Source organism: Fundulus heteroclitus, chromosome 15 (assembly GCF_011125445.2).
Source record: "Fundulus heteroclitus isolate FHET01 chromosome 15, MU-UCD_Fhet_4.1, whole genome shotgun sequence".
NCBI classification, from domain to species: Eukaryota; Metazoa; Chordata; class Actinopteri; order Cyprinodontiformes; family Fundulidae; genus Fundulus; species Fundulus heteroclitus.
This window is the reverse complement of record NC_046375.1, coordinates 4,775,170-4,801,763: the sequence shown is the minus strand read 5'-3', so window position 1 is coordinate 4,801,763 and position 26,594 is coordinate 4,775,170. Positions and strand designations below refer to the sequence as shown.

Genomic DNA, 26,594 nt, shown 5'->3' with positions numbered 1-26,594 from the left:
GACAGCGGGTGGATTTCCTGGCAGTCTGTACCCATCTGCAATTCCAAACCGTCTTAAAAACCACCACAAAGTCATAAGACTTTTGATTAGACCATCAAAAATGAACTTCCTTTCAACCGCTGAGCATTAAACAGATTATTAGCAATGCTATTTTGGCCTTTAATCAATTTAATTCTTGTAGAAAAAGAGCACTTGTTCCAGTTAAACTCTTAGTCTGCTCGTAGAGTGTAATTCAGTCATCTTTTCATGTTTATTTGTTTTCCATATCTTAGGCTTGTTTAATTTTGGTTTCTTTAGGAGTTAGCACACATTGATTCATATTAAAGGTTCTGAATTTGTATCCCGGCCTGGGGTCCTTCTGCATGGATTTGTAAAATCTCCCCGCACATGAGTGGTTTCTCTCTGGGTACTCTGGCTCCCAAAACATGACTGTTAGGTTCAATATTCTTTGTTAAATGCTTCTAGGTATAAGTTTGTGTCTGCATGGTTATCTCTCCAATGTTTCTTTGTGTTTCCCTGTGATTGACTGGCGAATTGTCCAGGGTGTGCCCTGGACAAGTGATTGCACCTGATGGCACCAGCTCCCCAGCAGCATCCACTCCCTCGCTTAGATGCTAGTCCTTTTCTTGCTGTTCCCCCCCCCCCCCCTTTTCAAACAGATATAATCAGAGATGAGTAAATCACCTTTTCCTTCTAAGTGCAGTTGTTTAAATCTTAATAGAAAGCTCATTTTGGCTCTATTTCACTAGAAGGTACACATCACAATGATACTAATGGTATAATGATTTTTATATTTGTCCAAATATATGGCATGTCCAATTAAGGAGGGAAAGTTTTCAATTTCTATAAGTTTTATTTTTAAAAAAAAATAGATTATGGTGGTTCTTTAACCATAAAAAGACAATTTTACATAGCAGCTATTTATAAACCCTACATAACATCTATTTGGAGCAAAGGCAAAAATGGCTCTTAGGATGATAAAGTTTTGTGACATCTGATGTATTGCAACACATTCAAATAATAATTATTATTATAATTATAATTATAGTAATAATTAAATAATAAGTTTATCATAATAATGATAATATAATGATAATATAATAATAATAATAATAATAATAATAATAATAATAATTTTATAATAATAATGATTAATAGTAGCAAAATATATAATAATAATAATAATAATAATAATAATAATAATAATAATACTTTAAAGTTGCATTACAGACTTCCTAACAGACGGTGGCGCCAGAGCGCCGACCTACAAATGTTTTGTTTCGCTAACGTCCAGCAGTCGGCGCTAAAACCATAGAATAAACTCCACCTTTTTCTCTGCCAAAATCAATCCCACAATCCCCACACACGCCGGCGTTGTGTTCATTTGAATGGCAAGAGGCGTTAGCGCCGAGGTGGAGTTTTCTCTTGAAGCTTAACCAGTTTTTTCACGTTATTGAATTTTCACGCCAGAGGAACCCCCTCTTGCTACACTCTCCAAAATGAATCGGTTGGTATTTAAATCCACGGTGGAAACGCTGTGGGGGTGGAAAAAAAGTAGCTAGTGGAAATTACATGTTTTCTTCTTCGTCTCCTCCCGTGAAGCCATATGTTCCCTGCGGTGACAAAGCTAACCTGTTAGCGAGCTAGCTGGTAGCAGCGGCCCAGCTCGCTCACTTTTAACGTCTCCGTGTTTTGCTTCGCAGTTGAGCTAAATGCTAAAAGTTAAAGCTACGTGATGTAACGTCAGTGCAGCGGCATTAATCGACTCTTTCGAGTCCATTCCCCTCACACGGATCGGTTGTTTTCATGTTTAGCGAGGCAGGAGGTGCATTAGCTTCACTTTAATTTCGACTTTAGTTGCAGTTTAACGAGTTTAAATCGGACCACGCCTATTTTAGCATTTATAAACGTTTATGTTCATTTATCTCTCTCTCTGACACACACACTGCTGAATTACAGTTAGGATGTTGTGATAAAAAAAAGAAGATAGCCTCCATGTTTGCTGCCAGTTCCAGGTATACATGAGTTATGCTACCGATGATTGTTGTAATGTTTGTCCAACAGTGTCCCTTATTATGGCACCTGGCAGGCGTTGTAAACAACGGGAAGTCGTTAAGGTCAGCTACAATAAATCCAATGGCTTTCTGCGCTCCCGTCTGCATTTTCCTACTGAAGAGAACATGAAGCAGGTATGAATACCAATAAGGTTGGGCTCAACGTGTGAAATGCAGTCAATTGTTGTGTTAAATCCTGGTGATAAGCATAGCTCAGTGGTTTTTTTAGTAGTGGTAGTGCCCTCATCCCCTATCCTTTTGTTTTAGGTGGATTTTATTAATAAGGAAGAATTAAATGAGGGCAGGTGAGTCTCTTGATTTCACATCTGTGGGGTTCATCCAAATGTAATCATTCACTCGCTGTCCCACAGATTAGTCCCTCTCAGCTACTGGGATATTGCGTCAATAAATTAGAATATCATTGGAAACTTTTTAAACTCTTGAATTGCATATTCATATGTGGCATAGATTCAATAAATATGGAATTGCACATGTCAAGGTCTTTTCGGTTAATTTGGACCATTGATTTGCACCTAATCAAAACACAAAATAAAATAGTTTTTTTTTTTTTTTTTTTTTTTAAAGGGATTGTTGTAAAGAAACGTTATGGGAAGAGCTGCAGATGTGACAGATTTGCATCACACAGTACCTGACACCCTCTGCAAGGGTAATGGCTAATAGGGTGGTACAGTTTTCCCAAAAATCATAATTGCTATACATTTAAACCACGATTGCGAGTTATTTTGACTTTTCTCTGCATTAACCACAAGCAACAAAAATGCCCTGCAAGATAAAGATGTTTGTAAACAAGGACTATTTAAAACAGTTTTTAATATTCAGAGTATTATTATTATTATTCAAGAGAATAGCTTTATGAGTTGGACATCGATCCTTGTCGAACATAAAGTGTAACCAACAAACAAGTCTGTGTATTAAACAGCTTGACCGCTACTTAATGCCATGGTGAGATTCCTGAAAGTTTCTGTTAAAAACCAAATTATAGAAACTCTAAAACAAATGATAAAGTTAGATTATCTCACTGCTGCAACTCTCTTCCCTTCCATGTGGAGGCAAACCCACTTTAAACATATTAACACCACCTATAGGATGTGTCTTATCCATTAATTGTTACATAGCCAAAAACTGCAGGCCTCTGCAATTTGGAAATTGCGTTGTTTAAAATTGTGACTATGATCGCAAATGTGATTTGCATGTACAACAACAGGAAGAGATGCAACAAGCGTTTAAAATCTGCAAACGTCGCGATGACAATATGACCTGCGATAAATTAACAAACGTACAACAAAACCGATATGTATATAAGCCACCTTGAATGTTTATGTCACTTTAAATCTGCTTTATTTCTTTTCTATTTTTTTTCCACCCACTGTATATCTGTGGACACACTGTATATACCCTATGCACATTTTCCTCCAGTTGGCACCTTCTTTTGATTATTGATCTCACAGTGGAGACATTCACCTGTCACATTGGCTCGATAAAGTCTATTTTATCTTATCTTAACAATCTTTCTGCTTTGAGTTCATTGCAAACATACAGCTAGTCAGTAATCTATTCACTAGCTGGAAAATAATGATTGTACTTCCAGCCAAAGAATTGTTTTATACATTGAAAAGATAAGTTGCTACTGGATCCATCTGCTGTTTTGGTAAAGAAACAGCTTTATTGTAATCTCTTAATGACTTAAGAATATCTTAAAGCCCTCTAACAATAATCAACAAGCGTCAGCACATAGATGCTGACAACCAATAGCCTGAATATAGGGTACTTGCATAACTTGCTAATTTTCAATGCTTTCTAATTCGTTCCTATCCATATTGATATTGCATACATTAATATTGTGGTAATAATTATATAATGTGCAGCACTTCACAGACAGGGGCTACCGCTGTGGCATCCCTTGTCTTAATGCATTCGTTCAGTATGTTATGCAACAGGAGGCTCGACCAAGCATTCAGCGCATAGGCGGTGCTCCGGTTGCAATGATTCCTCCTTACCTGACTAATATTTGACAGCTGCAGCCCTAAACACACACGGGCTGACGTTTCTGTGTAAACTACTTTTTCGATCACGAGTAGGGATCAGGGATCTTTACAGTTCACAGAGCCATTTTTCCTTAGGTACAGCTAGACAAAACTTAAAATGTTTTGATGAATAATACTTTCTTTTATGACAGATTGGTATTTGGGGGGAAATTATGCAAAAAGGGGGGGAAAGCACATGGTTTCTAACCCATTAACAAGAAAAATAGAATAAAATATTATTGGTACCTTTTTTAATGTAATTCCGTCGTGGAAACCTGTTATTAAATTTATATTTAAAATCATTAGTTGGTTGTTAGTTGGTTGTCCAGAGCCACAGGTTGCAGATTCCTTATCTTGAATATTTTTAACACATTTTTGAAAGCAGAATTTAGCATTCTCATTAGCTGTTTGTGATAATTAACACTTAAAATATGTCAGTTTGCATGAAATCCATCTAGATTTACCAGTAATTGGTTTAATCAAGTTTTCAATGATATTCTAATTCATTGAGATGCACCTGTAAGTCATCTTTCCATGAACCATCAGCACCGTCTGTTTGTGGCTTTGAATTTCGGCTGCTTTCCGAACAGCCACGGCTTGGGTCATTCTCGGTGTCCTCCTCGTCAGTTTCCAGGTGCATCGCAGAGTCAAGAGTCCGGGCAAAACGAAGCGGCCGTCGCCTTGCAAGAGGAGGAGTCGTTCATCGGTTGAGGCGGGCGCAAAGCTGCACCGGAGCTCGTCAAATGTAGGCCGTCTCCTTGGCCCCGGCATGGCCAACAAGGAAAATGAGGTGACGTGCTCCGATGGTGTGCGGGGCGTTCACTCCGGGCCGCCGACGAGCTCTGCTGAGGCTTCCAAGATGGCCGGCGCCAGCTCCAAGTACGCCGACTTTGCCGAGGTGAGAAACGCGCCTGAGGTGGATGCTTGTTACAAGAACATCTAGCCTCTTGTTTTTCTCTTGGTTTTAAAACACACGCTGGCATATATGTGTGTTTTTTTTTACAAGTTAACAAAGGACCACGAAGCGATGTCTCACATTCTCTTTGGAAGAGATCTCCGTCTTAAAGTAGCTCTGACACTATGGCGAAGGAACGCCAGCGAGTTGGTGTCCTACCTGATAAGGTAAAATGATCAAATCAAATCATTTGGTGCTTTGGGCCTTTTCCCTCAAACCGTGTGACTCATCTTTGGCTGCGTTTGCTCTGCAGAATACAAGACACGGGGGTGCTGCTTGACTGCTTGCCCGTCTTAACAAACAAGTAAGTTTCTTTTGGCTTTTACTTACTAACTGGTGATTTTTAAAGGTTTTTTTCTTGACGGTTAGTGGGTTTTAGGAAAGATTATTTAAATTATAAGATTATGCCTACATTTTATAATGTCAAACTACTTTATTTAAAAAAAGTCAGAAAACTTAAAAAATGCTAATTGTACATGAGAAGATCTTCATTATAGGGTCTGATTTGGTAGAGTTGTCCATTGCAGTAGGTTTGGGGCCCAGTATGGGGGGCAGGGTTCCTGCGGATCCTTAAAAAGTCTTAAAAGGCATTGAATTCTGTGATATAAAACTAAGGCCTTAATTGGCATTAAAATGTCTTAAATCAGTCTTTCTTAGGTCTTAAAATTGTTACCAGGTTATAAATAGGATTTTATATTCATAATCCTTACCAAACAGTAAAATAATTCATATCAAAAACAGAATTAAAACTAAGTAAATTTTTCTTTAAATGAGTGTATTTGTCCTTGATTTGAGCAGGTAAATAAGATGAGTTGCCAATAGAATAAGATTTTTGCACTTAAAATAGGAACAATTCATCTCCATCTTATTTCAAGTGCAGGATGTCTAATTATCTTATTTTAGGGGCAAAAATACTCATTCCATTGGCAGATAATCTTATTTACTGGCTCAAATCAAGGACGAATAGACTAACTTTAAGAACATTTTACTTGTTTTTAGATCCGTTTTTGCAGTGTTGACACAATTATATATTTTTTAGTTTACTGAACGGCTCAATGTAACCATTGTTTGTTCCGTCCCGATAGCGGAACCAATAAAAACTGTTGCGGCCAGACCATAGCTGCTAAAATAAACTAAAAAACAGATTTTTAGTTTATTTTAGTAGGGGGCAAAACAAAGTTTGTGAATTCAGTTCAGTAGTTGTTAAAAATATATCTGTAATTTGTGTGTTTTTTTTTTTTAGCTTTCTTCCTATATGGAATGTTTTTCAAAATTTTAAACATGTCTACTGGGCCAGAAAGTAATGGTTTATGTTAAAATAAACATTTGGGTGAAGTTGTCGCTATCAGGTTTATCTTGTTTATCGTGAAGTTGGACTTAACTTTTTGTTTCAAGTGGCATTAAAAAGTCTTGAATTTAACTTGCCTTATGCTGTAGGAACCCTGGGGGGGGGGGTGATGTCCCAGTTATTAAGCAGCTGGGCGTTTACGTCTTGGAGAAGCTGAAAAAGTCGGCGGTTCGAAACTTATGTTGGGTTCCTGAGCAAGACCTTTGGTCAGAGATTGCTCCCCTGGCGCCGCTGTATAGCAGCACATCTCCTTATGGAAAGGCTTAAACGCAGAGACCAATTTACACTCTGTGGGACTATAAAGGGAAATATTTGTATTCTTTTATTTAATAATAAATTATAATCTGAATGTATATATTTTTTTGACACGTGCTGATCCGATACCCGGATCGGGTATTGGCTCCAATATTGACTAATTGACTGGATCGGATATCGGATGAATGAAGCTGATCCAGCATTCTGATCCAGTCATTTCTTTTCTTTATTAATATCATAAATGGTAATATACAGCCAAGTCAGCTATTTGGAAACATTTCAAGCTTGATGCGCCAACAAGTACGACTGCAACATGCGATATCTGCAACGTGAAACTAGTGAGGAGTGGTGATTAAGTTGGTAAATTCAGTGCCAGAAACGTGGCTAGGTGTACGGTTCATTCATTCAACAGTAGTATCGGATCAGGCGTCGGCCGATAACCTCAATAAAATAACCTCAGGTATCAGATTGGATAGGGGGAAAACAGTTCGGTCCATCTCTAATATTTCTATGCAGATACAAAAGCTTTTTTATTTGTTTATGAATGAACTGAATTATCTGGTTTGGTACTTTTCTGCCTTTCCTACCACAGCTTTAAGTGTATGACCATTACTTCACCTACTGTCAGCTATGAATGACCCCCCCCCCCCTCTCTCTCATTCATTGTTTATGCTTCTTTCTTCCCTGATTTTATTAGCCTTCAAACTGAAGCATCAAGTTTGTCACTTGGTTGCTGTGTGGACCTCATGCCTCAAGTCAAAGTGATACTTTCCAGTAAATATGAAGAGTAAGTACCCCTCATCATTAATCTTGGATCTTTTTAATTGCTGAAAGAAATGTTCTTTGGTTTGCTGAATTTATTTATTTATTTTTTCCTGTCAGCTGTCACCAAATCCACCCAAGGCATTTTAGTTCTGGCCCATAACTAATGAACTGCTGTTAAGACTAAATCCCACTTTTTCCCTTCCCCTCACCTCTTCCTCTTAGGGGTTAACCATATTTTCTAAGGGCTAGCTTGAACCTGTAGTTTTTGATAAAAAGGGTGAAGGCTTAACATTTGAATGGCACGATAACCACTTTAATCTCTAGTTTTAGGAGTATGATATGCTATGTTTGGTATCATAGTTAATTGATAAATTCAAGAAATGGCACTCATCAAATTTGACTTCGTTTAGAAAAATTTTCTACCTCACCAAAAACTGTTGAGTGGTTAATATGCAGTTTAATACGAGACAGAATCAAACGGTAGTGTTTCTCTACACTATAAGTTGTTGTTTTTTTTACATACCAAAGCGTATTTGAAAAATAGTATACGTGTTAAAGTCTGCAATTTTGAAACAAACTATGTACCAGATAAATGTATAGTTTTAAATTATGTCTTATGTATTAGATTGACATGTGAGCACTTTAGATGCTCAGTAGATGGAGAGCACCCTGTGCAGAGGCCATAATCCTTCATGTGGCTGTCCTGGGTTTGATTTTCACTTTCTGGGCATTTGCTGCAGGCCTTCCCCTTCTCTCTCCAGCCTCCTTCCTATTAATTTACCTTTTGAATGAAGGCCACTTGTGCAAAAAATAACTTAATGGGATGCATTTGTGTTCTTCCTTAACAAGTATAAAAAACTATAAATATTTACATGACACCTGTGGACAGAGCAAAGCACGTCTGTTGATCCTACTTCCTGAAGGACTGCACCCATTTCTCTGCAAAATATTTTAAGCACTTCCTTAAATGCGTGCCAAGGGAGAAGAATAGCAGTGGTGAGGAATTTGGCCTTAAACGTATGAATCACCTTGCATTTGATTTGTACTTTGCAAGCAAAGAGTTACCCCTACACCTTCACATGTGTCTTGGCACTTATTTCAGGTAGTGTGTTAAATATTCCAATGGTAACTGAGACTCTGGAGAAGCTCATACATAACCTTTACTTATTCCTTATGAATAAACATACATCACTTTAGATGTTTGGATGTGTTGTATCGATGGGAGATATTATATATATTTTTTTAAACATATATTCTTTGTAAGGCTGAATCTGTCCACTGCTCTTCCATTGATGCATCAGTTGTCAATGTTGTGTGTATAAACAGCAGCGAAGCTGTAAAACTCTGGTGTCAGTGCGGTTTTGCTGTACCTTACTTTTGTACCAGTGCACTTTGGGGAAATAATTGAACGCAAGCAGGGAATAAAAAAAAAAAATTCTGCTGAGAATCAAATAGATCACCAGTCCAGTTCATAGATAGACTGTTTCAGCTCAAGCTGCATTTCTGTGTACATGTTTATTTTCCAAGGATGTTCATCTCTTCTATAAGTATATCTAATTTTTCTTCGAAGAGTCAAAAGGGGAGTTTGATATTTAATACTTTTTTTATTTTATTTTTGGAGAGTCTTACATTTATGACAACGGTCATAAATGTGCTTTTAATTTGGGTTTGCTTCTCATCATTCTGGGTGTCTCACCAACATTTCATTATGGTTACATAATGACAATAAAGACTCCTTGTTCTTGAAAAGATACGTTTAGCGCTCTGCTCTTCTCTCCCGGGGCCTTCACTCAAGACTTTGTCAGCAAATTAAACTTAAAGCCTATTAAAATAAATTATTACCGTCGATCGATCGGAATGAAATTGGGTTCTGATTGAGAGGCTGGTTTATGCCGAGCCCTAATCCGATCAACTTCCATGTAAACATTTGTTCGGATTAACTCATGAATATACGGTGCATGCATGTGGAGGCTGGAGTCGCAGCGCTTTAGAGGGATGATAATTTCCTCCGGTTCTCTAATCAGTAACAGCATGAGTCGCTGAGCCTGTAGCCCTGTATGGCGCGGGTCCATATGCGCTCAGAATAGTTGTTTGTTGTCGGGTTTTTCTGCATGGCCACAAGTACATAACTTCTGTGCTTGTTTTCAGGTAATTTGACAACGCACCGTGTGACACATGCAAATGAATGCGGCAGTTTTGGTTTGTGTAACGAGAGCTTCAGCCGTTCGCTTCATTTGTCTAACTTTTTGTAGTTTGTTTTCGGAAGGCTGTAGGCCCGGATTTGATTTACATCATCCATGTGCGTTTCAGTCGCATAATGAGTTAAGGCAGCACAGACGTCTGAAGCTTATTTCCTTCCCACCATAGAGTTCTTACCGTTTGACCCAATGAAAGGTCAAGGAACAGGAGCTAAAGGCGACAATTAGAACATTTTGGACGGAGCCACAGACTTGCCGAGGTTGGACTCTTCATGATGCAACCAGGGTTCAAACATGGGTCCCCCGTTTCAAAAATGCAGACTTATACCACTTACCCCACAGGGGGGCTCTGCTCACTAAAAACTAAACATGTTACATTATAATAAAATAACATAGCCAGAATTTTGTAGGAATCTGTAAATGGTTATTGCTTGAAATGTAAAAAGTATCACATTTGCCCTCTTAAAAGAAAAGCGTAAATTAAATTGGCCCACCCCTTTAAAGCAAGGTCAATATGCATTCAATTCTGCTTTTGACTAAAAAGTCTCTTAACCTTTTGATCACTATGAAATGGTTTCATTAAAGACCAAAAATCTGCTTTGTACCCAGCTTTTTCTGTTTTTAGAAGATTGAGAACTGTCGATGGAAATCTCGTCCCTGAGAGATTTTTATCAAGTGTCCAACTGCAACAGCTGCATGTTCCGTCTTGGCAAATTTTTGCTATTCTTCACTAGGGCCGGGTAAAAAAAAAATCTGTTTAATTGTGGTTGGATCGATTCCATTTAAACTTTGCAAAATCGATTTGTAGGGAATGAGATCGATTGGTTTAAAAGTTTCTGGGGTGACGATAAGTCGACAAAATTGTTGTTCATGTAGTGACTTTTCAGACCCATCCTATGGAAAAATCTATCAACTTTTTTCTGTTATTGGTGACTTCTTGTGAAAGCACCAATCGTTCTGCAGTTATTGTCTTGGGAGAGCGCCGAGTGCTGCTGTGAGGTCATTCCCACTTCTCCTAGTGATTCTCGTAGACAGGCTGCTGCTGCCTTGTCCTGAAACTCGCCTGCAGTCAGAGCAAAGAGTGCAGAGAGGAGAGTCTCTGTTCCCTCATTGCAAATGTATCCCAACCTTGATTTACAAAGCTGGATAAAATATGTTTATTGATATTTTTTTCTTTCTCTGAAACAGTTGCACTAAAACAATTCCCTGAATTTTACTCACACACAGCTTCAATCCCGTATCCCAATAACAGTTATTTTGGTAAAACAATTTGTTTTATGTGCTGTGGATTCAAGAAATGTATGACAATTCGTAAATCATTTAATAAGGTTAATTTGTTCATCCAATCATGTTTATATATTGACAAATAAATAAGTTAAATTGAAAAATGTAGAGATTTTATTTTAAAAAATTAACGTTTATTACTACATAAATACACGGAAGTACCGAAAATAGGTACTGTTAAGTACCGGTATGGATTCCCAGGTACCGGGTCAAATGTGAAAGGTGCCCATCCTTATACAAGATGCCAATCTAGTGCTTAGGACTACAAATGAGTTAAATGGAGGGAAGACCTATGAGGTTTAACTATAACATGTATTTTTCTTGTTTTTAACAGACACATAACGGTGGGTTTACACTGGGTTCAGTCCGTCGTCAGAAAGTGGTGGCCTGAACTTTCCAAAGCTGAGAAGAGACTGCGGGGCAGTTGTTCAGAGGACAGGTGGGTGGTCGTGCTGTTTACAATCTAGAAATGTCTGCAGAGTTAAAAGGATTGACGGGGTGACGGTGGCCCGTGTTGGAATAGCTAATGTTGCAGAACAAACTGTAGAACCCAAATGCTGATCCACTGCTAGGATCTAAATAATCAGAACAGAAACTGTTGATGAAAGCCCTGACACCCAGAGAAGTCTTGTTCCAGAAGATGTGATTTCCACTGGCTCAGCTTTATTACAGCTAGAGCTACATTTAGCTCTTTTGACAACAGCTGAATTTTGAATAAAATAATTGAATTGTATTGACCTTAAATCTGGGTTCTGCTTAGTCCTTACCAGAAGACGAGGTAAAGACCTTCTATCCATGGTACATTTCAGCCTCCATGTTGGTCAGAAGGACTGGGGTGTCTGGGTGAATATTTTCTCACTGGTAGCCATTTTGTTTTTTTCTTGAGCATGTGGTAAGTTCTGTTCGTGCTCCAGGTCCTAGATAAAGGCGGTGTTAAGTAGTTGTGTTCAGTGGCGTCTCTGGCATGATAAGTTAGGTGGGGCACAAAAACTCAAAACCTATCAGTACCAACAATTTTTTTTTTTTTTTTTTTTTGTGATGCTTATAACCTGACTTTGATCAATTTAAAATAAAACAGATAAATTAGCATAAACAAACACAGTAGAAAATCCATTTTATATAAGCTAAATGTATTTTTTTATATACATTATACATTTGTATTATAAATATAATCTCATTCATAATGTTAATTTATCTTAAGAGACAAGATTCACATCAATCCTTCAATGATCCACCAAGGAAAACCAACTCTAGATCAATATTTGCTTTTAGTTTCCTTTTTTCTGTTTTATTTTGATTCCTACATTTTATTCCAACTTTTTTTTACTTGCTTTTATTCTGTTTTTAATGTTTTAATCATGTAAAGCACTGTGCATTGTTCTTGTTCTGAAATGTGCTATACAAATAAATTTGCCCACAGAACGTAAGCATAATGTGTGTATTTCCAGTGTTTTGATTGGACGAGCCGAGCTTAGGGCCACAGGATTTGTGCCCCAAAGTCGTCTACTGAGAGTGTGTCGGGCATGCGTACTGCGATTATAGATGTTTAATATTTAAACCAACGTTGGTGGGCCGGCCCCAATATCAAGGCGCCTCAAAAGGGTTTAAACTAGGGCTGGGCGATAAATCGATTTAATCGATTAATTCGAATTTACAATTGTTTAAGATTTCATTTTTGGAATATCTGGATTTTATTTTGCCAATAGACTCATTGGGTTTCCATGAAGAGAACATGGATATATGTTTAGGCAAATGTATTGTCAAAATATTGTTAAGTGGAAACTTTTTTTTACCATAATACGAGGTACTTCCTTTACTTATTTACTTTTTTTTTTAACTTAGTTTGAAGTTCACAAGTGCAGTGAAGCCTGTTCTTTGATCACTGTGTAATACCACTAGCAGCAAATGTTTTGTTATATTTTCATTGATTATAATGGCACGGCTGCCATCTTGTTTTACAAGCATGTTTCACAGCTTGTTTTTAGTTGCACTTTGAATTCAGGTCAACTCCCTGACGAAATGCTTGACATAAAAAAGGTTTTAAAACAATTTCTTTAATTTCTTTTTATGAAACAAAAAGGAGGAAAAAATCGATTAATCGGATTTGGTATGATAAAATCTGAGATTTATTTTTTATTCCATATCGCCCAGCCCTAGTTTAAACTACTGAGCTTGTTAGTATTCTGTCAGACTTAGATATATAGACACAAATGTTTCTAACATAATTTTGTTTGTAAGGGAATCTGTCTTTTTTACAACATTACTCTATAAAGAACGATCATGTCCCGGCTGATTATTGTGAACATAGAGCTCCACAGCGACACCTGGTGGCGCCAGGCCCCACTGGCCTATGCTGCAGAGACGCCACAGATGGTGTTACTAGCTAACACCGGTCAGCCTGTGACAAGCACTGGAGAACACTTTGGTAACATTTTTGTGTTTCTCTCAGGAACATGGACGTCATGAAGCAGCGATTAAAGGACTTGTGGAAGGAAGGATCTCGGTTATGTCTGGTTCCTGGATCTGTGGGAGAGTTGGCGAAAGTAAGTCCACCCTAACTCAAATATCAGAAGATTTCTTTTTTTTTTTTTTGGTTTTTTTATTATCTATTTCAAAAAATGTTTTGTCTAAAACTTAGCTATTTCATTCATACATGCCATGTCAGTGACTGCACTGATGATGTGCTCTCTCATTTGCATTCCAGGCCGTTGAAGCTCATCTATCTCAACTGCCCTGACGTAGATGGATGCAGCGCTCTGCGCATGTGACTACTACTGCTAATCATGGCCGTGTTTTGAACTGATCATATTTGCCAGAGAAATGGACTCGTTTCATTCCATAGACACTCAGATCTCTTAACAGGGCCTGAACCTGACAATTCAGACAACTCTCAGCTGGAGCTGGGGACCCCTCTGGTGGAGGCCAGCCAGCCTGCACAGCAAATGACTGCTTCACATTGAAGTGGACCGTCTTGTGAAGGGCGACGTTTAGTGGACCTCATGAGACAGGGCGTTATGTTGCTCTATGAAGTGCCAATGTCTTTGTCTCCCTCTCTCTCTCTCTCTACACCTTTTGTCTATGTTTTATGCCTGGTTTCTTTGGAATCAGGAACTTGAATCTCCAAGTCTAAGTTATTAGTGGTTATTGTTGTTTTTTTGCCACTCCTCGTGATCTTTGACCGTAAAATGTCAAAACAAGTGATTCTTTTAATTTTCTTTTAAATAAATTTCCTTAAAAAAATACAGTATTGCTGTTCTTCCCATTGTGGTCTACTTCTACATAAACGGTAGCTGTTTGGCAGATTTTCTTTTTCAGTCCTTTTTTTTGCACATATATTTAAATACAAAGTTATTTTGTTGAACCAGTCTTCTGTGAGGTTCAACTATAGTTTTTATAATGTTGGAACTGTGTCTTCCGTTGTGGCTGTGACACTAGAAAAAAATGGTGTTTGGTTTTCCTCAAGATGAGCAGAATGTCCAAAAGAACATTATAGCTGATTATATTCCAGTAGTTGGGATGTGGCAAAAACATAATTCGCACAACAGATGTTAAGCAAACAAATCGGCTGCAACTGCATGACTTTAATGGAAATTTGGCCCAAAATCTCAGAGGACTTTTATTTTTAATATACAGCGTGGCTTAGGTTTACAAATGTTTTCGTATTTATAAGCGTTTTTGTAAAATACTTTAATAAAGACAATATATTAACGTAGAGCAACTGTACAAATAATGTAAGAATGATATGCAATTAACATTTTGCTGTCTAATAACGGTTATGATAAATAATGAAAGCAACCAGAGCCAATGCTAAATTAAACGGAAAAACATTAAATAGATGCCTGATTAAATAAAATAACGTATTATTTAATTATTTGAGATGTCATAAAAAGAAATACCATAGCAATATGAAATTCGCATTTTAATGATTGAATTCTCTTTCAAATAAATCTGCTTTTAAGTTATGACATTAAATAAATGCCGTTTTATAAAATGAAATTAACTTCGCAATACATTTAATTATTTCTGAATATTTAATGAAAACAAATTTACATAGCGGTGGTCAGATTCTCCGTTTTGAATGATAGCGATTCTTCCGGACGTGACGTCATTTCTCATAGCGACAGCTGATGTTGAAATAAGCGTCTCTCCCGTAACTTGCCATCGGAATACATGTCATTGCAAAGTTTATCAAGGGTCGCTTTAGTGTAACAAAGACGGACAACATGTTGCGGAGGGGAAGCGGGCCGCTGCTATGGCTTTCCCTGCAAGCTGCGCTCGTCCTGGTTAGCTGTTTCACCGACATGGAAACGGGGCCTGGTGCAGGCGTATCAACGCAGCCGAACGGAGATAGGTTCAAAATTGAGGGAAGAGCGATAGTACCCGGCCTGAAAACACAAGACTGGGTCTCCACGGCCAGAGTCCTCGTGGAGGGCGAGGAATACGTGGGGTTTCTGAGGTGAGAAGTGTCTGCTTTTATGGACGGCACACCGGTTAGCATGCTGCTAAGCGCGTAGCATTAGCATAGCTAGTTAGCATCTCAAGATCAGGTGATCGCACGGCAGCTGCTCAGCCCAAAGTGTGAAACTGTCGTCGATTATTTACTGATTGATACTCCTGGATCTAACTTTATTCAGCAGGCACCTGAATTTGCTTAAATTATTTATAAACTGAACCTAAGGCCGCCCTGCTAAAGCTATGATGCTAACTCATCCTGACCCCCCCTGGGAGACAAGTGTGTTGACAACGTTATAAACAAGAGTTCAAGTCGATGCTTACTACAAAACATCACGATGAGGAGTATCCTGGCTTTTGTATTTTATGTTAAATATACTTGTAACCTGTAACGTCTTAATATATAAATACATTTATATATAAGTTATTATTTAGATGCTCGGGTTTGTCTCGACTGCACAGGGTGTTCCAACGAGGTCATCCTGTTCTCTTTACCTTTACATTCATTACTACTTTAATCTATGTCGTTTTACGACTTTTTCCTCTTTTTTAACTGTCTTAATAGTCAGAGAAAATTGATTACAGCTATTGAATAATTTAGTAATCAAGCATTTAATCAAATAGTTTCTAAGGCAGCCGGATGTGCAGGTGTTACACCAGGCACTCTTATTTTTCATTAAAGCCCAAGATTTAAAGCCCAGATTGTGCCGTAGGCAATGTTTTACAGCGTCTTTCAGAAAAAAATATGGTAAAGATCAATTGTGTTCATCTTCACTTGAACCTTTAGTAATTCAGTACGTGGAAGTACACACGTAATTTGTTATAGTACCCATTGATGATTTTTCTATGTGTATTTATTAGGGATGCACAAAATATCGGCATTAATATTGGTATCGGCCAGTGTTAGTAATTTTTTAACTTATCGTATCCGTCCGATAAGTAAAACTGGGTCAATATTAACAACCAATGTTGATTTCCAGCTAGTTGCTCTTAATGCCTGTTGAAAGAGTGGGAGGCGAGGGGGTTGGTCATGTAAAAGTGACAGTGAAGATTGTGGGATTTTGTTAAATGAAGCAGAGACAAAAAGTAGTGTGTAAGTCTAGACTATAACCTACTTTCAAAACTTCAATTAGAATAGTTTTCAGTTGGTACAAACTTTTATAAAATGTAACCATCACAGAAATGTAAATGTGTGTGTGTGCGCGCACACACATCGGTAAATATCGGTTATCGGACATAACAGCAATATTAATATCGGAAATTGATATCGGCCCAAATTTTCATATCGGTGCATCCCTTGTATTTATTTTCCTGCCCATGTGAACAGCCATCATATACTTCACATAGTATGCTTTAACATTTTTGAGCAATAAAATTTTTCACAGTAGCACAGGAGTACTTGTAAACAGTATGGAGTACCAAAGTAAAAATATGTCAGCGGTGTATTAACATTGAAGTAAAGTGCATGTAAACATAGGGCTGGACTGGACGATAATTCAATAACAGTATATAAATATAGATCAATTGAAAAAAATGGGTCAATAAAAAGTTCAATAGAATAACAGTTTTCATTCCTTTTGCATTCTAGCCTATAATGTATATAATATATATGCATTATAGGCTAGAATGCAATACATAATGTAAGTTAATGTTACATGCTTTACATCCTCCCAACCAATCACAGCGCAGATCCAGGAACGCTCCGTCACCAAGCTCCACCCCCTTCAAAGAGTTCAGAGAGTACGCGTTCTTTTCTTTTTTTTAAAACGCTCAGTTTTGGTAAAAAGTTGGTTGAATAAAGGGTTGAGTTTGAAATCTGTGTTTGTGTGTTCTGTATCTAAAGATAGGTTGCTAAGCAACAGCATAAAATGTCCAGGGCTGCACTTAAACAAATGTTTTGAATTTGTTTGTAATTATCGATATCGATCAATATGATTTCTATTTAATCGATGTGCTTTTTTTCCTATATCGTCCAGCCCTGTGTAAACATACATTCTTATTTTTTTCTTTCTTCATGGTGACATTTGCTGCTACTTTCTCTAATAATCGCAACTCATTTATTGCTTCTCTCAACAAGTTTGCTACACTGCTCCCCGTGTGGGTTATTGCGCACAGAAGACTTTACTTTTGTCCATTTTCTGCGTTCCGCTTTTATACGGGTGCTCAATATATCTCCAAACGTCAGCTCTGAGGGTTGAAGGCTCAGGCTTTAAGTTGCCGACGGTTTCTGAAGTCGCCGTGTTGTTTTTGCTTTGTCCCGTGGACGCGTCACACAAAGTTGTAGCTCACCACGGTGCAAATTAGGGGCGTAACAATATATCGATCCGTATGGATAAGTGGTTAATTCAATTAAGTGAAATTAAAATATCGATCCATATCGTCATTTTTAAGATACGCCTTTATTTAGAAATTTTGACATGAGACTACAGTGATGTATTATTTTAGAAGAATGCTGTTTTTGATTTAAATGCCTGATACCTGTAAGAGCTTAGAAATGGTCAAATATTTTTTTTTATGAGTTTATATCAATATTTGTGTTAGATGGGCAGATATGGCATCATATGATCGCATCGATCGGAAATCGTAACAGGCGTTATGTCGACGACTATCGTATCGTCATCCAAACAAATCGATATAACATCACATCGTGACACAGTTGGTGATTTACACCCTCAGCGAAAATCCACTGGCCAGCGGATCTAAAAGATTCACAGGATTTTCTGCATCGACGTTGAATTGGGATAAACTGTATTGCAATATATTGACAAATTATTCTTTTTAATCTCCCCTAACAATTGCAGTATGTGTAATGAAGACTATTTCCATCTGATTTTAATATTTAGATAATTTATTAATTTATTTTTTGTTAGACTGAGTGCGCCAGGTTAGGTTTACAAAAAGTTTCATTGTGGTGTTTGTTTGTTTTTTTTTTACAGAACTGATGGGAGTTTTGCTGTGAATGACATCCCTTCAGGATCTTATGTTGTGGAAGTTGTTACCCCTACATATAGGTTCGAACCCGTACGCGTCGATATCACTTCCAAGGGGAAAATGAGGTAAGGTTTTCCTATCATTTCAGACAGAAAAAAAAAAAACATTTTATACGTCATTCTACATTTTGTGGCTGTATATGTTGATCATATCCTGTCAGAACTGTAGCTCATAATTAGGCCGCGTGTTTTTCACAGGGCGCGTCTTGTGAACTACATAAAGACGTCAGAGGTGATTCGTCAGCCTTATCCACTTCAGGTCCGAGCTGTTGGTCCTCACAGCTACTTCATGAAGAGGGAAACCTGGGGCTGGACAGACTTCCTCATGAACCCAATGGTAATAAAATAATATTAGCGGGTCACATAGAAGTGAGACTTACAGCAATGCAATACAAAGGTTTTAGACCTGCTAACAGGCTTAAATTAAAGGCAAATATGGGGCTCCACTTAGACCTGTTAAGAAGAAGAAATTATGTCACTATATATTGGTGAATTAGATTTTGTCGTCTTCAGTTTGTATAACATTTTAAGAGTTTAGTCAACAATGAAACGAGTGGTACATGAGTTTCTCCTTTTAAGTGTCTCTTTGTTGCTTCTGCAGGTGATGATGATGGTTTTACCTCTGCTCATAATTGTTCTGCTGCCTAAAGTGGTCAACACCAATGACCCAGAGATGAGAAAGGTAAAGGATACCTTTAAGTCTTTCTCTTTTAATCAACATTAAGTGGCGTCAAATGTGCTTGTATGTTTAAATGCTCACAAAGAGAAATCAAACCAAAATCCCTGATTCATTAGGCCAGTTTCTGTTGAGTGAAACAAAACGGTTTAGTCAGTAACAGCTTCTGAAATCGCTGCCGCCTTTGCAGGAAATGGAGCAGTCCATGAACATGCTGAACCCCAACCCTGAGCTTCCAGACGTCTCTGAGCTCATGACCAAGCTCTTCTCTGGCGGCTCCAAGGGTCCCAGCAAGGCAGGCAGCAGCAGCAAGGGCAGCAGGCCAGCAGCCAAGAGGAGGTAGTACTGTACACGCCTGCTGGAGCTGACGTACTACATCCAAGCAAGATTTTTAAAGTGTCATGTTTTTTTTCCCCCCTTGTGCATTTGGGTCTGCTGTACAGATTTCTCTATCATTAAATGTTCTGAGCACACCACCATTTCTAATGTACTGTCTGAAACGGAGCGAAACATTTTTGTCTCAAGGTGCACTGAAGGCAGTGTCTGCAAAAGCTGTTATTCCTACTTTGCTCTATACATACTTGCTACGTGTAACAACCTTTTGTCGTCCTACTTGAGTATTTTTCCCACTGCTGCTAAATTCTTCTATCTAAAAAAAAAAAGAGCCTATATACATATTTAGAGATTTTTTTTTTTTTCTTAGACGGTTTTGGTCATCCGACTGTGAATGAAGATGAATTGAAATTTTAAGATGACAAATTCTTATTTAAAAGTATAAATAAATAAATTAAAATGCTATATAAGTGGTTTTTGTTTATTTGAGGAAATCTGATTTTGTTTGGGAGTAAACGCATGACCTCGTTCTATGAATAATTATGGCGTACTGTATGCTTACAACTCAAACTGTACATCATGTGCCTGAGGTGTAAAAAATTAAAGCGATAGTGGTTGACGGTTTAGAGAGTGTGTGGTTTCTGTTGGAGTTTTGCTGGTTTTGCTTTTTAATAAAATGGGGAGTAAAATCTATTATTAAAATCATTAACACGTGTAAATATGTAAAATTTCCTTATTTCCTTTTAATATTTTTATTTGTGAACATATTTTTGTATCCAAATCAGTGAGCGGTTTAAGCGTTTAGTTACCCAGATATATTTGTATCTAAAAATTAGAGATGCACCGATCCAGTTATTTCCAGTCCAATATGATACCTGGGCTAAGCGTATCGGCCGATACCGGTCCGATACCGCTGTTAAATTAATAAACCGTGTACCTTGCCATGTGAGTGAAGTTATCAGGCTTAAAATAAACATTAAGTTCGTCATGTTCTTTAGCATGGTGCTTTTGGAGGAGCTTATTTAAGTTTTTAGTGTTGAATTTACCAACCTTATGAACCTCCTTGCAACTTATGCATTGCAGATGTTGCATGTTACAGTCGGACTTGTTGGTGTATGAAGTTTGAAATGTTTCCCATAGCAGACCTAGCTCGGTCCGGCACTTGCTCCATGTTGCTCTGTGTTTGCTCATCGCTAGCTTCTGTGCGTGCTCTGCGTAACCGCCGATGCAAACATAGAAGTGATTACAACGCCATAACTGTATTGCTGCGTTTGACGTAAAAAAAAAAAAAAAAAATAGCTGGATCGGCATCAATCATCCGATATCCGATCCAGCTAATTAGTCAATATGGGAGCCGATATCCAATCTGGGTATCGGATCGGTGCATCTCTACTAAAAATAGGTTTTGTCCATCTAATTGGTGCAACAAGCTTGTTTCGAAGACTGTTTTGTACTTTAGTAGGCGACTTAGCATTATATCTAGGTATTTTTTTTATTTTATAACAACCTAAACTTTTAACATAAATTTTTGGGAGTCATGGTTTGCTAACAATAGACCAGGGGCCCGTTTTTCGTACATTGCCTAAAACATCCAGGATTAAATGACACATCCAAGATGATTTCATCCGGCTAATCATGATCCGGCTAATTGGGTTCTTCGAAGACACCTGTTGTTTATGATTAGTATGGCTGGATTGAGTTATCTGAGATAACTGTGCGTTCATGCGTTTGTTTAAAAGGGGAAATGTATCGATAGTAGAAACAATGATCAGCAGCGCTGCTATTGGCTGTTCAGCATGGCCAAAGAACGCCCACAGTTTTTAATGGAAGAACACGAGCTTTTAATGAAAGGTTATGCCGAATTTGAGTCATTAATTAAAACGACAGGGAACACCTCAAAGTCTGCTAAAGCCAGGAGAGAAGGCTGGCAAAAAGTAGCAGACAAATTAAATGCGTAAATACTATCCATTGTAAATGTTGCTATGACAGCAAGTCCAGGATGAGTTTCGAAGAACCAAACGATCCAAGATCATGCCAAATCGTCCACAATCAAATCCAGCTAAGTGAGTTAGCGACGTACGAAGAACGGGCCCAAAACTATATTTTAAGTTTGTTTTCACAGTTGGGTACAAACTTGATGCAGTCTCAAAAGTTTTAATAAAAATTTGTCTTTGAGATCGTGAAAATGACAAAACAGTTTGACCAAAAACCTGCCTTTATCTGCCACCTAAGCATGTGCAGTTGTTTACAAAATTGTTTAATAAGACAGAATTATAGAGGAGTTAATTTTTTTATAAATACAAATATATAAAGGAGACTGTACATTCTGTTCTACATCAAAGCATAAAGGGAAAAATCTAATCTACAAGAGGTGAAGAAGTGGGTCTTATTAAATAAAAAAAAACAGTGTCAGTATTTTTCTTCCAAAAACTCCCCAACATTTCATGTATGAACTGAAAAAGTTTGAGGATTTATTTTTCCTCAGATTCACTGAACCAATATTTAGTGATAACCACTGATTCTAGGAACCGCTTTACATCTGGGTTGTACTGGATTGACCCAACTTCTGGTGCATCGGGACGTGTATTCCAGGCCAGGATGGTGGGACCACAACACTTTCTCTGCATTTTCTTTGTCTTGCTCATAAGAACGGCATGTTTGGGTCTTACATTTGATTTAGGCCCTGGGATTGGGCTGGCCATAACCTCCCTGAAAAAAGTTGCTCAAATAATTCATTAACAAGACATGCATACCCATGTTGAGTGTATATAAACTTGTCTTACTTTATGTGTCTTTGCCTCTTTATTTGGGCTGTAAATGTAAAACGTGAGAGCAGCACAGATTCAGTCACAAAAACAACCAAAACAAAAGGCACAGGTTTTATAAATAGATTTCACAGTCGACTGAAAGATTTACAATTGGAGCAGTTTACAAAAGCATCATTTAAACACGTAAAAAGCCAAGTGCTTTATTTACATTAGGAACACGGGCACGGGTAAGGGTGTTAACCCCAAATAACCTCACATGTACAGTACTGTTCTACTAATGCGCCTCAAAATTCACAAAACATACTAATTAGCCCTTAAACACACGATAAGGTATCAAGAGCCAGACAGCATCATAGAAGATAACACCATCAAACATATGTAGCGTAAGCAACATAATCTGTTAAATCTGTTTTTTTTTTTTACACATTTGATCATTTTAAAAATGTTTTGGCTCTACATCATTTACTGTATGTACAGTATAAATCTGTCAGATTAAAGCATCACTGGATAAGTGATTCTTTAAAGTCTAGTGTTGAATTAATTGAATTTGAGATACAAATATATATATTTCTTCTAATTATTTATTATATGCCTTTGATTAATTTTATTACCACTTCCTTCTGTTCACACAGGAAAATTTTTATTTAAAACAATTTTGCTGTTTGATTGACCTGGGGCTTTTTTTTTTTTTTTTTAATAACACCATTTCAGATTTAGATTTTTTTTAAATACATTTGTGAAAACAAAGCATTTTGATGCATTTCTTTCCCATTAAAACAACCTTTGATTAAAAGGGGGAGCCAGTAAATGGCTTCCCCACCGCCATGGGTTACGGATTGTGTATGTGTGAGTATTCAGAATAGAATAAGTAATGAAGTTTCTGCAGACTTGTTAGAGTGTAAATATGCCAAGATGTAAATAAATGGAGCTTAATGAGGGATTCCATGATAGCTCCTACTTTAATTCACAATGCACTGACCTTGAAAACACTCGCACTGCTGCACAAGAGTGAGCCTGAACGGATCAGGGGGACCTATTCCAAATTCGTCTGTTGGGTGGAGGCATGGCTGCACGGCATTTCTCTAAAAACTCAGCAACAGTGATGTCAAATTTATGTAAAGACTTTAAAATTGAAACCAATGCGTGTATAGAATCCAAAGAATGTTAACCGGTCCGTATTAAGAATAATCCGGTGGTTATAAATTTGGGAGATTCAAACTGTTAAGCAGTTAATAAGCATATAGGGAATTAATAAGTTGTAAAGATGAATATTTTAAATATGCAATAACAGAGCTAGCCTAGCTCTCAGTTCCAACACTGTAATTGAAAAAGCTGCAGGATAAACAGATAAACACGACCACTATCTATAATCTGTACATTGGTGAACTCCAGTCCATGTGGCTGCTTACTAAAGTCAAATTGTTATGGCTCAGTAAGTGCTTCTTTATGTTTTAATTTTAAACGCTGTATGTAAAAAAAAAAAGTTGACCTGATGCCACAGTTGAATGTTAACCCAGATATATAACGTGGAGGAAAAATAAGCAGGACATATTAACATAGTTAGGGTTGTGACAATGGGAAATACACACCGTCCTCCACACCTATGAGCCCATTTGCTGAAAATGTTTGAGACATCTTAAAATATGTAACCCTAACCCTTAAAATTAGTTGCCATGGTAACACAATCTCACAGTTTTATGACCCCACACACACAACAGAAGCAGCCTTTAATTTATTCAGCAGGAAAATGAAGCTCACTGATGCCACGTTACTGTTTGACCTTGTGTGAAACTTGGCAGATTGAAAAGGTGCTCCATAAATAAATCCCGTTCCACTGATTCCCAATAATGAATCATTTATTTTACCTTGTTAAATTTATCAACGTTTATCCGTCCATCCCCACTTAATTCTTGCCGAGGTGGGATCGGGTTGGTCTGATGCCTATCTGCAGTGATGAATGGGCCATATAATAGGTCACACCCTGGGCAGGTCTCCAGTCCATCACAGGGCAGCTCAAAAGACAAACAACAACCACGTTTACCTTGCCACCATGCACAGGTAGAGGGGTATTAAACTTTGCTGTTAAGGGCCTGCAGCAAAGGTTGAAATTCAGGGGTCACCAAGTTTCCATAACAGTCATTAGATGCTATCTAGTTGTATTTCAGCATCAAACATTCCAGGTGGATTTAGCATAAATGATGGATGTTTGGAAAAGCGCCTCGTGCCCTCTGTTAAGCACAGGGGAGGATATATGATGCTGTGGGCCTCTTTCTTTCCCAAAGGCCCTGGGAGTGAATAGCATCACAAACTCTTGAAACCTTCTTCCATAGACTTATCAGTCCCCAGACCTGAATCCTGTAGGGTGAGCTCAAGAAATTGGATCATGAGGGATGACCCAACACAAAATGGAACAGTCAAATCCTTCTCTCCGTATAAACAGTAAATGTGGTCCACAGGATTTGAAGTAATTTATTTTGGAACCACGACAAAGTAGGAATTTATTTACATTCTGATTTCCAGTCATGTTATACGTGTAGAGGGTGTTGTATTCAGTATTTCTTAAAAGCGAACGCATCATTGTTAAAAAGACAGGTTTTAGGGACTTAAACCTTGATTAATAATCTCAAACCACTCAAGCTTCCTCCTACAGTCCAAAAACATGACTGTGAGTTGAATTGGTCTCTCTAAATTTCCTTAGATGTGAGTGTGTGTGTATGATTGTTTGTCCTGTTTGTCTCTGTTGCCCTGCGATGTACTGGCCAGGGTGTACCCCGCCTCCCCCTTCACCCTGCAGGAACAAATGCGTATAGAAAATGCATGGATGAAGAAACTCAAAACTTTTCCAATATTCTCTACAGTTCGACAGAAAAATAAATGTCAGAAAAAAACTTTTAAAATGAAAAACAAATGCAGTAACCTGGTTAGCTAAGTGTGTAAACCCTTGAACTGAAGTATCTTTTTTTAACATAAGCACACACCTGCTTTCAATCCCAGCAAATCCGATTGACCTCAAATACAATTCAGCTCAAAAATGTGTGTAAAAAGAAGACCACAAAGGAAAATTCACACCGTTCTATATTTATGGTTGAGCAGAGAAGAAAGCCATCAATTACATGGGAAAGCAGTGGCATTAGAGAGCTGGGATGTTTTACAAAGTTACTTAAAAAAACAAGCAGCTAAAAACGGCTGCAGGAATCTCTGTGAAGTGTGTTGTGGTGTGATAAGTCTCCTTTATTTTACTTCTAAAAAAAAAAATGCCCAGACCTGGATTAAAATCTTCTAAAACCTGGCGCAAGGATGTGTTTAGTTCTGTAGAAACGAGACAAATCTGAAAGGAACACAATGAACAGAGTGAAGCACGATGGTGGCAGCGTCATGCTCTGTGATTACTTTTATTCAGACTTAACCGGACTTTTTGTAGTGAATAAAAGTCACAGCTGGAGTTAGATTTTTCTTCAGGATTCAGACCCCTAGTATGGTAGTTGAGAAACAGTGCATTGCATTTACTTTTGGTCCTTTTTTTTTTTTTACTTTTCTTTTTTTTTACATTTTCCTCTCAAACAGTTTGGATTGATTTTATATGCTTCATTAAAAAAGTGTGAAAAGGCTTTAGAAGGATTATCTTGACCTCATATTTTGCATCTGGCACGTTGAGAAATTGAGAGATACTGTACAATTACATACGGTTTTTAAAACATTTAAATACACAAAGTCTGATCGTTTATTTTCTCAAATCTTCGACAAAATGTGGCTGAACTTCACATCCGTTCTTTTCCCTTTTTTTTGTGTAAAAACACATACGCTGATGTTTAACATGCACCCACTGATGCAGTCACAGCTTGAATTTTATCGAGGAGGACGAATATAACTAACAGCTGAGGTGTGGCTCTCCAAATTCAATACTTTTGCAGATAAAACACAGGAAGAACCAGTAAGCAAAGAAATACTACAAAAGTGAGCAGTACTGGCAGCAACAAGGAAGTGAATGATAGATTTGGATTATATCGTAATAAGAAAGTGCAAATTGACGTGACAGGACATGCAATGAGGGCATTTTCCAGATGTCAAGATAGACATAAATACCTTATAAAATCCACATCAACTAATCCGCCTTTTTTTTTTTCATCAAAGCACACTGTAAGTCTGGGTCAGCATGGAAGGAGACCGATACATGTTTTATAGGGAGCTATGTAACAAATACAGCAACAACTAATCTAACGTTCGGTTTGGTGTGTCACTAATCCGGAGCAGCTATGCCAGAAGAGCACGCCTTACTTTTTGCTCTTCTGCAACTCATCCTGGACCCAGAAACAAAGATTGAATTTAACACCTAGACAAGTAACACTGAATTATTCTTACGTAACAGGCTTTTCTTGTGGTAAAAAGTTGCTCCATCATTAACCACTACGGAGCACAACTTACAGATACTTCACTTTTGAGATTTGGAGGCGTTCTGCAAGCAGAGGGTCGT

The 26,594-nt window shown here is 37.8% G+C and overlaps 2 protein-coding genes across 3 annotated transcripts; both read left to right on the top strand.

Moving 5' to 3' along the window:
* The first annotated feature begins 1,332 nt into the window (after window positions 1–1,332).
* Window positions 1,333–14,148, top strand: katnbl1 (katanin p80 subunit B-like 1). 2 transcript variants are annotated; one of them, XM_012877091.3, is made up of 10 exons: window positions 1,333–1,507; window positions 2,065–2,189; window positions 2,322–2,359; window positions 4,727–4,997; window positions 5,106–5,221; window positions 5,308–5,358; window positions 7,355–7,444; window positions 11,239–11,343; window positions 13,354–13,447; window positions 13,609–14,148. In XM_012877091.3, the coding sequence occupies exons 2-10, from the start codon at window positions 2,076–2,078 to the stop codon at window positions 13,639–13,641; spliced, it is 912 nt and encodes a 303-aa protein (XP_012732545.2). In that variant the 5' UTR covers window positions 1,333–1,507; window positions 2,065–2,075; the 3' UTR covers window positions 13,642–14,148. The 2 variants fall into 2 exon arrangements, with proteins under 2 accessions (XP_012732545.2, XP_021179482.2); XM_021323807.2 differs by lacking the exons at window positions 1,333–1,507; window positions 2,322–2,359 and having other exon boundaries at window positions 2,068–2,189.
* An 847-nt stretch (window positions 14,149–14,995) lies between these two features.
* emc7 (ER membrane protein complex subunit 7) lies at window positions 14,996–20,070 on the top strand. Its single transcript, XM_012877104.3, has 5 exons — window positions 14,996–15,360; window positions 18,293–18,412; window positions 18,545–18,683; window positions 18,948–19,028; window positions 19,213–20,070. Exons 1-5 carry the CDS (start codon window positions 15,128–15,130, stop codon window positions 19,363–19,365), a joined length of 726 nt encoding a protein of 241 aa, XP_012732558.1. The 5' UTR covers window positions 14,996–15,127; the 3' UTR covers window positions 19,366–20,070.
* The last annotated feature ends 6,524 nt before the right edge of the window (window positions 20,071–26,594 follow it).

Excerpts from the sequence above, each read along its gene's own strand:
- emc7 (XM_012877104.3), top strand. The coding sequence starts at position 15,128 with ATGTTGCGGAGGGGAAGCGGGCCGCTGCTATGGCTTTCCCTGCAAGCT. Across the intron at positions 15,361-18,292 it reads GAATACGTGGGGTTTCTGAG|AACTGATGGGAGTTTTGCTG; the intron begins GTGAGAAGTGTC and ends TTTTTTTTACAG. Across the intron at positions 18,413-18,544 it reads ACTTCCAAGGGGAAAATGAG|GGCGCGTCTTGTGAACTACA; the intron begins GTAAGGTTTTCC and ends TGTTTTTCACAG.
- katnbl1 (XM_012877091.3), top strand. The coding sequence starts at position 2,076 with ATGGCACCTGGCAGGCGTTGTAAACAACGGGAAGTCGTTAAGGTCAGC. Across the intron at positions 2,360-4,726 it reads GAAGAATTAAATGAGGGCAG|TTTCCAGGTGCATCGCAGAG; the intron begins GTGAGTCTCTTG and ends CCTCCTCGTCAG. Across the intron at positions 5,359-7,354 it reads TTGCCCGTCTTAACAAACAA|CCTTCAAACTGAAGCATCAA; the intron begins GTAAGTTTCTTT and ends TGATTTTATTAG.